This window comes from Furipterus horrens, unplaced genomic scaffold, assembly GCF_987537825.1.
Source record: "Furipterus horrens unplaced genomic scaffold, mFurHor1.1.pri manual_scaffold_1, whole genome shotgun sequence".
Lineage (NCBI taxonomy): Eukaryota > Metazoa > Chordata > Mammalia > Chiroptera > Furipteridae > Furipterus > Furipterus horrens.
The window spans coordinates 172,016,882-172,034,042 of record NW_028327171.1 but is presented as its reverse complement, the minus strand read 5'-3'; the positions used below and the strand labels follow the sequence as shown (position 1 = coordinate 172,034,042).

Sequence of the window (17,161 nt, the reverse complement as noted above, 5' to 3'; positions counted from 1 at the left end):
TAAAACCACACGATATATTGCTTGGCCTCTTCTATTGTAAACTTCTTCATCATTTATACCATGTTTCTTAAGTTTTAGCGCTATTATTTCATATCAGTACAAAAAACCTCACACTTCTGAAGCTTTACTCATGATGTGGTTTTGTCTGAATTGCTCTTACTTTCTCTACCAGATGAACTCTTACTAATCTTACAAAAACCAACTTAAAACAACTTCTTTTGTGAAGTGGTTTCTGAAATACAATTCCCAGCTCAAACAGAATTGACCCTTCTTTTCTCTGTTCCCATAATGTCTTGTACATCCTTCCATTAGGGTACTAATCACAATCCACTGCCATTGTTTGTGAGCTTCCTGAAGGTATGGGCCCTTTAACCTTTGCCTATACCTCTTTCTATATAGGTTAGGGCATGACTGAGCTGACCGTCAAAATATAAATGGGTTCCCATGTGCCACTTCCTTTCAGCAAAAAGCCAAAGACCCTCATTGATCGCTTCATGCAAGATTTATCCCACTACTGTCTAGGACTTAATAGGGGTCCAACCAATGATCGTTGTTGAAAGAGTAAAGTATTTAGTCTCTAGAGAAGACTAGAGTAAATTCTAGTGTTGAGAACAAAAATGTCAATACAGACACAGTCTAATGATTAACATCATTTTATTCAGGTATTTTGTCTTATAATTTGAAGACTCATTTTGAGAATTAATTATAAAAAGTCTTAATGTTTATTTTTTTGAACTTATGTTTATTTTCATAAACATAAAGGTTCTATGTTTGAACCTTTAGCTAAGATAGGTTTTTCAGACAATTGAAGATGGTGAAGATGGTTCTGGAGTATTCTGTTTTGTTTCATTTTGCTTTACTTGTATCAATTTTTCTCCTACACTACTCTTCAATTGGTTGACCCTGAGGTTTACTGTATATCTACCTCACTGGCCCTCACTTCGGGAACAGCCACATTTTCTGTAATAGGGCAGTTCTCTTTTATCTCTCCACAGTCAATATATTTGAGCTCATGAAGCTCTGTTTGAAGTCAGTCTGAGTCTCACACTTGGAAGCAAGATGCCACTGAAGGAGAATCTAAATTGCAGCCCTTTACAGGAAAGTCATTTAAAAACCTGCATCTTCCTATGCCCCTGGTTCTAGTGAAAAACAAGCTAAAGGATTTGTTTACAATTCACTTGTTATTAGAAATGAATTTAAAGTTAAAATAAGTGATGAATTTTTACTTTTTAAGAAAGTGTCACTGAAGTTTGTGACAATTGTATTTATTTTACTTTTTTCAGCCTCTTAAGGATTTTCTTTTATTTTGCTACTGTGTTTTTTTTCTTTTTGTCAGATTTTTAGAAAAACATCCTCATTGCAGGTGTCAAAGTAGTATTATGTCTTGAATATGAGAAGCTATTAAATGTGGACAGATATTAAAACAAACTGGGAATATTTGAATTGTTTCTCAACCAACTTTTTGTTTTCATCAACAAATGAATATTGTCAAGAATTCTAAGTATCTTGACAACATACATGCATAACCACCAACACACACCCCAGACATCCGCTTGCATGATGAGGTGATTGACAAGCACATTTTTCTTTTTGATGAAAGAAGGAGTTGGTCCATAGGAACTCACCCATAGATGGATGGTAAGCTTAGCCCTACCTCCTATCTATACAGAGAGGGGTATGGGCAGAAGTTAAAGGGACTGTTTAGTGAGTAAACTTGTGATAAGGTAGACACAAGCTTTATGGCCTTAGGAACTAGGGGCCAAATATTTTGCAGAGCTTGGGGAGAATATTCTTCCCTCAGTTCATGAAGCATTGGCACTCTGGGAGCCAGTGTCTGGCCTCCCTCAAGAGGATTCTAAGCAGTGGGCTTTGATAAGGGGTCTCAAGTAAATATTATCTCCCTAGAGGTAGGGGCTGGGGAGAGGACTTGAGTTTGACTGTGGTCTTGCAGTTTTGCAGTTGAGATTCTCTGAGCTGATGTGATCTCATTTGTACCCACAAACTGCAGAGTAATCAAATGACTGGTGCATTTCCAAACTGTGGCAATCCTCCTTATCTTGGTTCTGGTCCAAACTGAAAACCTTAGTGTTGGATTTGTTGGTCTTTGTTATCTGGTCAGATATGGGGGGAATTCTGTATACGAAGTTGGTTCATTCAATTTTTAATACTAACTTAAGCTTCCAAAAGCCTACTAGGAACTATACATCTTGACTCTTTTGACTGGTAAGAAATCACACAGACTAAAAGGACCTTCATACGTCTGAAGGAGCCGACCTATAGGACCTTTAGGGAAGAACTGATCCTTTAAGCCAGATGCACCCCTCAAGAAGCACAAGTCATTTGGGCCCTTTACTTTGTCATTAAATTCAAAATGCTGTGTTGCTGAAATGTACAAAGGGGTTTTGCCAAATGCAGAATTTACTTTTGAAGTTGTTAAAAAGTTGATACTTTTTAAAAATACGGGCCATGGACTAGAATATGTGTTAAACACTTGCATAAATTATTACTTTAGTCTGAACATTATATTCATAGTAATATTATACCTATTGAACAGGTGAAATGTGACTTGTCTGAGATCATTTTGCTGGGAAGTAGCAAAATAGATATTTGAATCAAATATATCTGACTCATGCCTTTAATCATAAAACAAAATTACTTTTTTTAAAGAAAAGCAAGGTTTTGAAAGCTTTAACTCAGTGTCATGATTTGTATTACAGTAAAACGTTAGGATTTGGAAGGTTAAATTGGTTCAAAAGCCAGGACATGATATAAATACTAAAGAATGACAAATCAACCTTCCTGACCGTCCCTCTGAGCATTCTGTCACACTGAGCCTTAATTCATGTTGCTGTGCAACATGGAACTGAAGAAAAGGAGAGGTAGTTTTCAGAAAATCTGTTTGCAATGTTGCAGCTATATGTCAGTTCATCTCTCACCTCCTTTCTGAAGCCTTAGCTAGATTACAGCACCTGAAGTGGTTTCTCTCTCCCTGTATTTCTTCTACTTCATGATTGGTACAGTTGACTTGGTAACTAGTCAACACAGCCACGTGACAAATTTTTACTTAAAATTATGTATTGTTTCAATGTCAGCGTGTTTCTCATCCCTCCATGTGGGTGGCAGTCCCCAGGAGAGCAGAGACCATAGTTTGTACTTACTAGAAACCACCTCGATAGTGCCTTAAACGGAGTCAAGTCTACCATCTACTACATGGTTCAACAGTAATTTTATGATTTCAATACATATGCAGCCTGACCTGACCAGATTCTAAGCATGTTTTACATTTAGAATGAATCTTTCAGGAGCCTCTGCTCAGTGAGTATTTCCACCACCATCATCTTCTTTGGGAATTCTTTAAGTAGGGACCTAAAAGTGCTGGATTATCAAGTCCAGAGTTTTTTCCTCCCTCTTCCTTTGACTGCCCTCTCAATCTGAAGTGTTTCTTATCTGCAGCATATGCCTGAAACATTCTGTGATACTGACCAGCTCTCCTTTTCTTTAGGTAAGAACCTAGTATTCTTGCTCTACTTCTACACATTAGCTCCTTCCCTGAGAAGCAACTGGATAAACAGAATAATCTGGGACTCAGGAGTCACATGTAGCTGAAAATTCTATCTCCACTTGGGAAAATTATTTAGCATTGCTGAGCCTCAGCTTTCTGATCTGTAAAATGTAGAAACCCATCTCATAGAATTTATGTGAGGACAAAACAAATTCATTAGGTAAAGCACCCATCCAGGTTCAGGGCCCACCATGGGTGCCAATGAATTTGTTTTCCCTTATTTTGTTTTTAGGTTTTATTATTTTTATTTTTTATTTTTTGTAAGTATATTTTATTGATAATATTGTTACAATAGTTCCAATATTTTCCCCTTTGCTCCCCTCTGCCCAGCACCACCCCTCCCCCAACAATCCCCTCCCCAAGTCCATGCCCATGGGTTGTACATACAAGCTCTCCTGCCTCACCCTTTCATATATTCTTCTTCTTCTTTTTAAAAATAATTAATTAATTAATTTAACAATAAAAAATAAAAAGCCCTCCCTCTCAGACTTAAGACCCTTTATAATCTTATAAAGGACAATGGGCGAAGGTCTTGAGCTCCTCTAGCTGCTTCAAGCTGGACATGGTTGTCGTCCTACCTACCTTTGGGTCCAGAAATCCCTAATAAGAGTGGGGGTTTGGAGGCAGGGGTGGCCTTTTCACATGGGGATGGATCAGGCAGACTCCAGGTCAATTGGCTGTCCCTGGACAACGGCGTGCTTGATTTAACAGGCTGGCATCCTTGTTGTGTTCTGGGGGCAACAGATTTGGCAACAGGGTTAAAAGACATCATTCAATCCATAACCACTAGATGAAAAAAGGAAGGTATTAATTTTTCAATGTCACACATTAGGGAAAAGAAGGGCTTCTTTGGAGGAAGGTGTGCCAGGTACATTTCACCTGTCCAAAACCCTTTTGCCCATTACACTTAGTTTGGGCTGAGGGAAATAGTTTAGGTTTCCCCTCTCTCAGACCTCTGCGCTCTTTCTGTCCAAGTCTTTAGGACAGAAAAGAGAAACCAGTTTTAAAGTGAAGCCCACAGAGACCACCCCATTCTTCACCAACCCAGCCACTTAGTTCAGCCAAACCATTGAGTCTCAGGAGGCAGCAATGCAGACAGGATTAAGTGAGGCCTATACGTACAGACAATCACTCAGGTAATGAGATCATAGGCTTATGCCCTTTGAAAACAGAAAGCACATGTTAATTTATGTAACATAACCCACAAACAAGTCTCTAAATTTGTAGGACTGTCTTATTGGAAAGACATCCAGTTGCAAGGCATTTGACATTCTTCTTGCCTGTAAATTAAACATCTTTGATAGGACCACAGACATAGTTTAATTTTCAAATCAAAACAAACTTTAAATGAAGATAAACTTTAAAGACGGTTAGCTGCACTACTCTATAGTCTACCACTGAGCATTGTGATTTTCCTTGAATCACGATTTTTCTCCCTTAGATTACCCTCCTTGTCATTAAAGGGACTGCATTAAGTCCATTTTTAATTTATCCTGTTCATTTGCATAAACACAACAAGAGCAGAAAATGATCACTTATGATTTTTAGTTCTGCTTTGCTGGAACTTACGCAAGGAACATTTAGGGTGACCTTCAGTCTGCCCTTCAGGGCACAGAAGCAGAACCACATACCTGGCATTCAGCCTTGCCTGTAAACACCTGTCTTTTCCAAGTCCTTCTGGTTTTCCATTGTGCCTTAAGGTCCCTTCTAGCCATCTTTCAGGAAAACAACCTTCATTCCTTCCCTGGAAAGATTGCCATGGACCGCAGATTCAACCAAGGTACCAGGCCTTTTATCTCGTGGGCTTTTATTACCTTTGAAAATAAATCCCAGTTCCTCAGTGCTTTTTGGTAACAACCAGAGTCCAAGCATGTCTCCTTTAGGCATGACATTCCAGTCAAAGTCTTAGTCAAAAAAAAAACCCTCTATTAACAACTGGTCTTATTAGTTTTATGCAAAGAAACTTATGTCATTAGTTACTTGTTTAGAATGCCAAACTCTGGAGGGATCAGAAAGGGAGAAAAATATACAGTGTGAAGGAAAATCCTTGTCCATCTAATATTCACTGAACTTCCATTTCCATTCTTTATATTTTTATTTTTTACCACACTAAACATTTTTTTGTTTGTTTTTCCATTACAGTTGTCCCACTTTTTCCCCCTCTTGCTTCCCTGTACCCTTAACCCCCTTCTCCCACATTCAGTCCCCACCCAGTTGTCCATGTCCATGGGTCATTTATACATGTTCTTTGAGTAGACCCTTCCTCTTCTTACCCCCTTCTCTCCCTCCCATCTCCCCCTTCGTTACTGTTAGTTTATTCCTTGTTTGCATACCTCTGGTTCAATTTTGCTCATTTGGTTGTGTTGTTCATTAGTTTCCCGTAATAGGTGATAGCACAAGGTATTTGTCTTTCGTTGCCTGGCTTATTTCACTAAGCATAATTCTCTCTTGTTCCATCCATGTTGTTGCAAATGGTAGAAGTCCCTTCTTTCTTTCAGTACTATTCATTGTCATTTCCCCCCTTTGTACTGGTGTTCCTTTCTGTCTCTCTCTGTTTCTTCATCCTCTTAAAGCAGACCCTTTAGCATCTCTTGCAATGCTGGTTTGGTGGAGATGTATTCTTTTAGCCTTCTTTTGTCTTGGAAACTCCTATTTTACCTTCTATTTTGAATGAGACTCTTGCTGGGTAGAGTATTCTTGATTGTAGGCCTTTGTTTTTCATTGCTTGGAATATTTTTTGCCATTCCCTTCTGGCTTCTAGTGTTTCTGTTGAGAAATCTGATGATAGCCTTATTGGAGCTCCCTTGTATGTTATTAGTTGTTTTTCTCTTGCTGCTTTTAGGATTCTCTCTTTGTCTTTGAATGTTGCCATTTTAGTTATGATGTGTCTTGAAGTGGGCCTGTTGGGGTTCATCTTCATTGGGACCCTCTGTGCTTCCTGGACTTGCGTGACTCTTTCTCTCCTCATGTTAGGGAAGTTTTCTGTCATTAGTTTTTCAAAGAGGTTTTCTATCCCTTGCTCTTCTTCTCCTTCTGGAATTCCTCTGATACGGACATTATTACGTTCCATGTTGTCCTGCAGCTGTCTTAGAGCCTCTTCAGTCTTGTTCAGTCTTTTTTCATTTTGTTGCACTGTCTGGGAGTTTTTGTCTAAGTTGTCCTCCAGTTCGCTGATCCAATCTTCTGCTTCCTCTAGCCTGCTTTTAATTCCTTCTATTGTGTTCTTCAATTCAGAGATCGTATTCTTCATTTCCTCCTGGCTCTGATTGATAGCTTCTATGTCCTTTTTCATGCTGGTGTAATTCTCAGTAAGTTCCTTGTAGTTTTTCTGGAGTTCCTTGTAGTTTCCCTGGAGTTCTTTGTAGTTTCCGCTGAGCTCATTGAGCTTCTCCATAATCCATGTTTTGAATTCCATATCTGATAGTTTGCTCCCCTCTATTTCATTTAGCACTCTTTCTGGGGATTCTACCTTTCCTTTCGATGGGGGGTTGTTTCTCTGTCTCCCCATTTTTGTGACTCCTATTGTTTGTTGGTGCTTCTTAGAATGATCTGCACTTCCTGGATCTGCCCCTGGTGGCATCAGATCCTGTACCAGTCTGGGCCTAGGCAGCCTGTTGGAGACTTCCAGGGATCTACTGCCTTTGTATGGCTTCTTTAGTTGTTAATCTATTCAATCTGTGATTAGCTGTCAGGCTTAAGGACCGTGAGTGTGGCAGCTTAATTCCTGTAGGCTGGGCTTTTGCTTCCCCTCAGGCTGACGCCACTTGGAGGGGGTGGGGGGGATGGTCTGCCTGCAGCACTGGGGATGAGTCAGCACCGGACCCGGCGGGCCACCTCCCCAGTTCCCCTCCCAAAGCCACCACACCAAACTCTCCCCAAGGGCCCCCAGCCCTTCCTGCCATCTCTCTGCCCAAGCCCAGGGTAAGTGGGAGCCTAAATATTTTTGTATGTGATCCGTTTAAGAGCTCTTTTCCTCCTGCTGTTTCTCTCCGACTAGCAAGAAACCCTGTGGCTTTTTGCTTTTCACAGCTGGATACTATTTTACTTTCCACTCTGTTGCTGTAGGTTGGGAAGCTCAGCTGGGGGTTTAGACCCTGCCCTTCTCAGGGGGAACCCCCGGCTACTGAGCTGTTTCTCAGTCCCTTCAGCTGCCACCCGTGTGAGCCCAGCCAGCCCTTCCGCATCTCCGCACTCCCTACTGGTCACGTTGTGATGTAGCGGCCTTTTCTGTCTCTCCGTGGTTATAAGATTTCTCTCCAGCTAGTGTTCGGTTGGTTATTCCAGATGATTTCTCCAAAATTAATTTGTAAATCCAGACTAGTTCTGGGATGAGGTTAGTGTAGCTTCCACTTACTCTTCCACCATCTTGTTTTCTCCTCTGTTTTCCCTTTTTTTATTTCTTCTCTTTATCCCCTCACTCTTTATTATTGCCTTTCTTCCCCTTCCTTCCCCTAGATATAGCTATAGATTTTCCTATATATTCTTTCCCTGAGTGATCCATTTTATTTTCTGCAAAGATAATCCCAACTCAGTATCAGTACTTTCAGTCCTAAGGATTCTATAGATTCTGGTCCTAGGTTTTCAACAATGAATAATGTATTCCAGGATCACAGAATGTCTCCTTGTTCCTCAGAATACTCACTTCTGCTAATCGTGCCACAGGCACACAGGAATGAAGTGTAAACTACTGTTGTTTGCTCACCAAGCCCTGTGGGATCTTTTGCAGGACCTCTTGAGTGGGCAGCATCATCACTTCCCAGTGGCACAACCTGAGTGGTGTATAAGGACCCTTCCCACCTTCAATCTCTTGGCCAATTTTTTTCTGCTCTTTGTCCCCAGATTAAGCTTCCTAAAACCATAGCTCATACTTCCCTGGTCAATACTCTTAAGTGACTCCTCATTGATTGGAACTAAAGTCTCAGCTCCTTGTTCAAACCTCCACCTTTAAGCCCTGAGCTCCTTTTCAGTCTCATTCCCCCTTGATACACATCCTGTGCTCCCATCCAAGGGAATTAATCACTGTGCCGAGAACTACCCTTGTACTCTGCTGCTGCTGCCTTTGTGTCTTCTGCTCCCCGCTGTTTTCTCCTCTATGGGCACTTTCCCCCTCACCCCTCCACTTCCTCCTTGCTGAACTCTTGCCCATCCTCAAAAACCCAGGTTAAATATTTCTGACTCTTGGTGATAAAACTGGCTTCTTCTTTGGTCCCCCTTCACCACCCTCTGCCTCCCCCTACCCAACCTTTTTTTTTTTCCCCCAGGGTCCTTCCCTGACTCATCCCCAGGGTCCTACTGCAACTTTTCTTCCCACCACACATTAGGTCATCACTTTCCATACTATTTTATCTCAAAACACTTCTTAAAAATTCTAGTGTGTCATACAGCACATAGACATCACAGAGTGAATTGACAGACCAATTAATTACTATAAGAAATTATCAACATTCAGTCACACCCTTTGATAAACTTGGAAATGACTCCATGAAGTTGGATCATCGTACCAGGTGCATTATCATATTTCTTCACCACCCCCCTCACCTTTTTTTTTTTCTTTTATTACAGCACAACACAAAATTTCCCTTCTCACCGGTTTAATTTAACAAAGAGAAAATAAAACATGGACTTTTTTGTTCTTCCTTTTTTTCTTTTTTTAGAAAGTAAAAGTTTTATCTTATCTTTGAAGTCCTCAGTCTTTTTACTTCTTTGATTTAGTTACCATCTGAGAAATACAAGATTCAATTTTTTATTAAAAATTTTATTTTTCAGGCAGAGATCCATAGAGAATAAGTTTACGTCCTAGTGATGTTTAACATGGAATAAAGGATTAATAACATCACAAAAATATGCTGAATTTATCAGATACAGACCAGCAGTCATTACTGGTGAACTATATTAATGATGGCAAATAGTATCTATACTTCCCACTCATTCACGCATGTGGTGGCCTCTCTGTGCCACTGCCAGCTCCTGGCATTCTCAGTGGAGCACAGATTCTGCACAGGCGCATAATTGCATAACAACAAGGACTACAACCGGCGTTTAATGTTTTGTTTACATATAATGTGTTTTAGATTAAAAAGTCAATAGAATTATTATTATTATTGCTGTAGTATACTCATTAGCATCTCCTGGAATCCACAGGATGTAGTTTGAAAAATATTGCCCTAGTATACTTGCACTCATTTACATAATTTTTGTTATCACCTCCTAAGCCACAAATCTAACATCCTCCATGAAAATTTACCTTGATATTGATAAGTCCCCAAGTTGGCATTTGCACAGCTCCTGGCAGTCAGTGCTCAGTGTGTACTTGGGGAAGAAATGATGAAAGGAAGGGCGGGAGGAAGGCATCTTACTAATTTTTATAGCATTCTTTAAATTTGGTGTTTGTAGTGAAAGTGATACAAAGGCAACTTCACAAAATCATTTAGCATAAAATTCTTGGGTCAAATCAAATACAAATATAATTTGAATGACTAATGTTAGGGCTAGGTAGACTTTAATTAGGTTTTCTAGTGAGATTTAGTAAGTAGGAAGTGTGTTTTTGTTAAGAAACATACTCTGAGACTTCAAAAATAGTTATATAATTTTAAGATAACACATAGTCTAGATGTTCTCTCTTGCTACATTTAAATTGTGTAAGTTGTCAATTTATTTTCTGATTTTTCCCCATTTTGCGGTTTAATTTTTCTTGATGCCAAGCATCTAGTCTGCCCAGTTAAGGAGGGTGGGCTGGCAAGGTCAGAGGAATTTGTTCTGGTGACCTAGCCTCAATTTTGGTCTTTATCCGATTATTGACTTTATATCTGCCTGCTTTGGGACCTAATTACAACCTAGTGTTGCTCTCTTGTTACCCTGGCTGGTTTGGCTCAGTGGATTGAGCGTCGGCCTGCGAGCTAAGTGTCGCTGGTTCGATCTTCCAGTCAGGGCACATCAGAGAAGGAAAACTCTGATTCCAAAAAACCTCCGCTGCCTTGCGGCATACCTCTTCAGGGGAAAGGCTAAGGGAGTAAACCCCGACAGAAAATCCGGAGCCGGAGTCCCTAAGGCGGTTTGACGTTGTAGTCAATACCGGCAACTCCTGCGGTGCACCTGAAGCCAAGCTGTATTGACTCCGTCTTTCCCTTGGATCCTTCAGCTGCGAAGAGAGGGGGAGTCTGCTGCATGGGCAACAGCAGACCCTCCATATCACCCTGCCCAGGCTCTGTAGCTTCAGCTTCACTGGAGAGGACACTCCAGCGTCATCGCAAGATGTTGATTCAACACGGGAGGAGACAGATACCGTGTCACTCCCAAGTCGGACTGCACAACCATTCTCGGCGGTGCAGATAGACTCTTAAGAAGCTACACCATCGTCTCTCGAGACGGACGGCTGCCGACGACGACGACGTTGCTCTCTTGATCATAGAGAATCTCTCATTTCTACCCATGGATTTGATTATTTTACATTACAGCAGTAAGTCTTCTTAAGGAAGATTCTAATAATTGCACCGCTATTGTTCTGTGACTAATGCCACTTATCCCTTCTTAATGAGGACAGACATTCCTGCTTTCAGTGTAGTTTTATCAGATTTGCTTTCAAGCAACCTGATGTTTCTCTCTTTTCTCACTGCCGGCCCTGGTGCTCTGATAGTTTCAAAGAAAGCGTGGAGAAGTCATCCTATTCCGACTGGCTGATAAATAACAGCATTGCCGAGCTTGTGGCTTCGACAGGCCTTCCCGTGAACATCAGTGATGCCTACCAGGACCCTCGCTTCGATGCTGAGGTAAGAGGAGTCCTCTTCTTCAGAGTCTATTTGTTCACTGGTCACCGTTGATGGTTTGCTCATTGAAGCAAAAAGGGCATCATACAGACTGACAACACTTGAGTTTCCTGCTAATTCCTTTGCATCTTTCCCCTCTGATCTGATTGTTTGCATTGCATGCTATTGACTGACAAAGTTCTCTCTACCCTGATTTGTGGCAAAGTGGCTCTCTCTTTTGTATTTGTCTGATGGTCTTACATGATTAGGTACATTTCATATTAAATGTATGCGTGCATTAAATGTTTTCATGTATATTTATATTAATCATATTTTACACTAAACTATGAAACAGCTAATAATAAAAATGTGTATATAACATAATTATTTCCCAATAGATGCTAGAATAACTACTGTATTTTTAAAAATTATTCCCAAGAAAACAGTAAATTGGTTCATTATTGTTTAATGTTAATCATTGCTCTGATAGACTATATTAAAGCAGTATAGAGTCTTATTTGCAGAAGTTTAAATTCTAAGGTAGTATAGAATATTATCCAGAAAAATTTACATGAACTTATAAAAATGTCTTTATATGAGTGTGTTCAATGATTAAAAGTTCCCTTTTAATTTATTGGAGAGTTGGTGAAGTGAGATGAACTAATGAGGCCGAAGGGCCAGGTAGATGAGGCTGGAGATGGAAACAGAGGCCAGATGGCTCAAAGGGGAAAAAGCTGTGTGAAAAGATTTGAGTATTTATCATGGGCAGTGGAGAACCAGTACCTGAGTTTTAAGTGAGGGAGAAGCAGGAATTGTATTTTTGAAAGGTCACACTTGCTACAAAAGAGGGAAGATGAGTAATAATAACTGCGTATTTAATCCATGCAACCCTAAGAGGTAGGTGTCATCACCCCCACTTTACAGACAGTGAGAGCTAGTCTGTGACTCTGGAGACAGACAAGGATCAGCCCTAGTCTCAGACTCCACAGCCATTACCCTTAATCCTACCCGTACGCCATCTCTGAAGTGTGGAGTGGAGCATGATGATGGCAGGGAGGCTGGAATCCAAATCTAATCTCAAATTTCAGTCAGATCATCTTTGCAGATCTCTGCAGGGAAATCTTAAATCCCCCAAACCCACCACCTCCCTGTCATTGCCTGGAGCTTTCTTTCACCAGGCAATATTCTGCAGGTATTTTATATTCATTATTGAGCATCAATTCCTTTCATGAACTCTCAGTCTGAGCTGGGCATCTCTCCATTATGTTCCTTTAACTGTCCCAGTGCTGATCACCCTCTCACTCTCTTCAGTTCTGTTTCATTAGATCTGAAGTTTGCATTTCCTTCCTTGGGAGAGTGCTCCTCCTGTGAGGAAGAACACCACCACCTTTATTCTGTGACTGGCAGACTGGAGATGATTATAGATGTCAATATGTGTACACATTAGCGTTGTGATGGGGTTAAGACTGATTTTACAAAGTTTTGCCTTTTGCTATCTTTTCTCCTTGATTTTAGAGAACACTGAAGAATAGATTTCTAAACACACAGTTTTATAAAGTGCTCTCAGACTTCTATTATTAACATCAGTAATAGAGGAACAGACTGAAGGTCTTGCTATGCAGAAACATCATGAATTGTCAATTCATTGTTACAAAGTCAACAAATTAGAGTAGATGTCAAGGAATGATGATTGATTGCCAGCCCACATTATAGCACTAGATTTAGTATAGATTGCTATAATTCTGCTCTTAGCTTTGGAACATGAAGTCAATTTTTAGAGAAGAAAAAAGAAATCAACAAATTATACCATTTTTAAAAGTTGGTTCATATGTAAATGTATAACAAAATGTGATGCAGTAAATACCCATTATCCAGTTTAAGAAAAAGAACATAATCATTACTTTTGAATCCTTACTTTGATCTTCCTTAATCCCATCTTCTTTATTTCTCTCACAGAGATAACCACTATCCTAATTTTAATTTAACATTCCTTTGTTTTTCTAGATCGTTTCATCACATAGGTTTGAATTCCCACCAAATATATTGCTATATTTTAAATATCTCTAAAGTTTATATAAATTGAATTATACTGTATGTGTTTTTCTGTGGCTTGCTTTTTTGTTCAACAAATATTCCTGAGTCTCTTGACTTTGTATTTCATTCATTGATTTTCATTCCTGCAAAGTATCCCATTGTGTGAATATACCTCAGTTTATTTTTCTGCTACAGTGTTGATGGACATTTGGATTCAGTGTTTTGCTGTTACATATAAAATGCTGAGGACATTCTTGTACATGTCTCTAAGTACACAGGTGCAGCAGCTTTTCTAGCATCTATACCTAGGACAATGACATCTTGGTCATAGGCAATAAGCATCTTTACCTTTATAGGAAATAGAAAATTCTTGTCCAATTATTGTTTTTTGTTTGTTTGTTTTTTCATGTGAGAAACAGCAATTCCGTAAGCACGATTACGGTCTAAAGGATACTTCTTGGTACTACAATATGGCAAGCTTGAATATATTGTATCCTATGTCTACAGACAGACTCTTACCACCTCTTTCCTGATTGGTGATACAGCCAGTTTACATTTTCTCCACACTTAACAGTCCATTCCAGTAAGTCTGGCTGCTCCGATGATCCATAAAAAGAACAATGTGGACTGTCAAGCAAGAATGTGACAGTTATTTCTGTGGGACTGAGCATAAAAATTTCATGCCCTGATCCAATAGTTAGAAGCAATGATGTCTGAAGACAGTAAACTGTGGTAGGTTAAGCAGTGACTGTTTCGTGAAATTGCATTCTACTCTATGATAAAATAAAATGTGTGTTTAAACCATCATTATTTCTTGGCTTTCCACCTAAGTGCTTTCAATCTACATTATACCATGATTTTTACATGTTGTCTTTGCATGGTACTAGAATTAAAAGTTATTTTATGTTTCCCTTCTTATGCTCAGGAAAACAATTGGAAAGGAGTTAGTCAATATACATGAAGACGAGAGAAGGGAAGGGAGGGGGAGAGAGAGAGATCTGCCTAAATATAGGCATTTAGTAGATATGTCCTACAAATGTGAGTGTATGTTGTGGGGGTATGTACGCTATGTATCACATCAGGAAAGGTAAAATTAGTTACCTGCTTAGGCTACCTCTCTTCTCAAGTATATTTTGCCTCAGTAACAAAGTCAACTGCTTGTGTTAATAATGAATGAAACAGACTTCAGACTGAGCCCAGCACTTCTCCAAGAGGTTTAGAGGCTGACACTTTCTCCACACAAAGGTTGATGTAAGATGATGTAGATCATAAAATAAAGATGACCATTTTCTGATATTTTTATTAGCATGTTCTCTCAAGATAAAAAATACCATGACAAAATGGAATTGATTCATTCTTTCACTAAGAGTAAGTCTAAAATTATCCTAGAGACAGAGGGTATCTTTCAGAACTGTGTTGTCTTCCTGCAAGTCTGAGTCCTCTCTTCTAGGGTCTGGTCCACAGATTCGTATTTCTCCCCAGTAATCATAACTGAGTCATTATTTATCAGCAATAAAATGTAGGGGAGCAGGGGGTTTTTTGGTGCAGGATTAATGAATAATTGTTATCTCCACCTGGAAAAGTGCTTGCTTTTTTGTTCTCTGCACTCACTGACTTCCCTGAATAGTTTGAGATTGGTTAACAGGAATGATAATTTGCAGAAAGGTAGCATGGGGAATTGTTTTTAGAGCATTTCTTGTTTTTCCTGCAGATTTTCTCAACATAGAGCTACATAAGGCCAGAAACACAATTACCCTGAACACTGGTATCTATGCTAAATTTCTCCATGGCTCAATAACTAATTCTGTCAATCTGAATTTTAACTGAGCAGGAAAAAGGACTCCAATTCATCAGACAATATAGTGACCTGGGATAGAACACCCAAAAGTGGATTGGTCTTATTCTGAAGTTTCATACTATAAATACATCAACTTTCAGTTAACAGAAATATTAGAGATTTCTTTGATTTATAGGTGAGAAAATAAAGACTCAGAGAGCTGAAGTGACTTACCTAAGGTCACACTGCTTCCTTGAGAAAGGGCACAGAACAGACTCTGGACCTCTGATTCCTAATTTAATTCTCTTTCCCTAAGTGGCCTCTTGGTAGGAGGGACACCCTACTGAGGGTTGCCTGGGCAATAGAGTGACCACCCCTTCCTCCCTCTCTCCATACATGCACATGAACTTATGGCTGGCAGGCCTACCTTTTTGTCCTGTCTGCTCCATTTACCAGCTGAGTAGTCTTAGCATACTGCTTACATACACACTGCAACATGTAAAGTTCTGTATAAATATTCTGTAAACATTTGAGTCCTGTACAAATATCAGGTGAAGGTACTAGTCTGATTGCAAACTATTCTTTTAGTTCCAAGGAGGCGCGAAAAATAGATCCTTTTCTCTATCTGAGGGGGCCTTTACACAGAGCTGCACACAAGTAGCATTTGGATCATGGACAAGCAAACTTCAATGTTCCTGTCCTTCAGAGACACAGGGGGAAAGGAAGAGAAAAGTCTCTACCCAAAGATGGGAGTTAAGGGTGGTTGTTGACAGAAAAGAAGCACTGTTGGCAATAATCTGACACCCTGTAGGTCTTCAAGAAAGCAAGGTCTTTTCTCTTCTGGTCAGAGGAGGAACAATAGCAGATGTCAGCAGGCGGTGAAGCGCATGGCCTTGGGCTGCCTTGGAGAGATGGTGACCAGACCCTCACTTATAGGGGCAAGAAGCACACAGACCTGGTTCTTCACAAGAATGGTCAGGCATCCAGGGGTCAGGTAACGTAGGTATATCAGGGGTGATCAACTTTCAGGGGCTCACCACACTGTCCAGGCCCAAGCAACCCACCAATCCTTAAAACATATAGCTGAAAGATAGTCACATTGGTATATTTCAAACACAACTCTGGCGCCTACATTCAAACTACTGTATCAGTTAAGGAAATGGATAAACTCCAAAATCTCTGTGACTTAATATAATAAAGGTTTAGTTTTTGCTCATGTTACACCCAGATGGATGTTCCCAATTGGTGGCAATGAGTACGGTGTTCCCTTCTCCATGATTGAACTTACTGAGCAGCAGCTATGCAGGACTCACCCAGGGGACCACTTTGTAGATTCTCCAGATCTCTAACTGCAGGTGCTGACTCCAATACATCCTCTTGTGTACATTTGGTCCTTTCTTCTCCAATTTCAACTAGCACACAAAGCCTGTCAGTTTGGGGATTCATGATGCCGGTAGCTATTTTCTGTTAATACAAGATAAGCTAGTCTCTCAAGCTTTGCTTTGAAATGTAAAGTAGATTTCCAATTTCTGTGAATTTTCTTCCTTGTAATTAACTGTTGGGAAGTCCCCTGAAACTCTGCCCAAAAACATACAACAAGGGAATGATCTTTATTTTGAAATCTTAGTTTTGAAATTGTTGGTCTTTCTTTTGATAAAAGCTACAAAGGCATGTTTTAATGTGATATAAAGCTCATCCCAGGTGCTGTCAGGTGCTAGCTGTGAGGGCTATGGGGCAAGTAATCATAGCTGTCCACCTGCTGGGTGTTCTCTTTGTGATTGTGTTAAATATTTAATAGAGTTCCCTCCTTGTGGTGAACAGAGCGACTCAGAGGGCAAGCCACAGTGATTACTTGCCGTCAGCCTGCCTGTTCAAGCTGACTCTTAGGAGTGTGCCTGCTGGGCTTGATACCATACATGGTTTTATGGCCAAACTCTTTAGTTTATGGGTTGAAAATTATGACAGAATAGTTATATAAGATAGTCACAGAGCCAGAACTAAATTTCTGAAATTTAAACTTAGCAACTTTATGAAGATCAGGATATG

The 17,161-nt window shown here is 39.9% G+C and overlaps 1 protein-coding gene across 1 annotated transcript in view; it reads left to right on the top strand.

Annotated features, from left to right (window-relative positions):
- The window catches only part of PDE11A (phosphodiesterase 11A), a 356,500-nt gene that overhangs the window by 144,879 nt on the left and 194,460 nt on the right, over nucleotides 1-17,161 (top strand). The window contains exon 6 of the mRNA XM_090268071.1: nucleotides 11,196-11,328. Coding sequence (XP_090124197.1) covers nucleotides 11,196-11,328 — 133 coding nt within the window. The remainder of the gene's footprint in view (nucleotides 1-11,195; nucleotides 11,329-17,161) is intronic.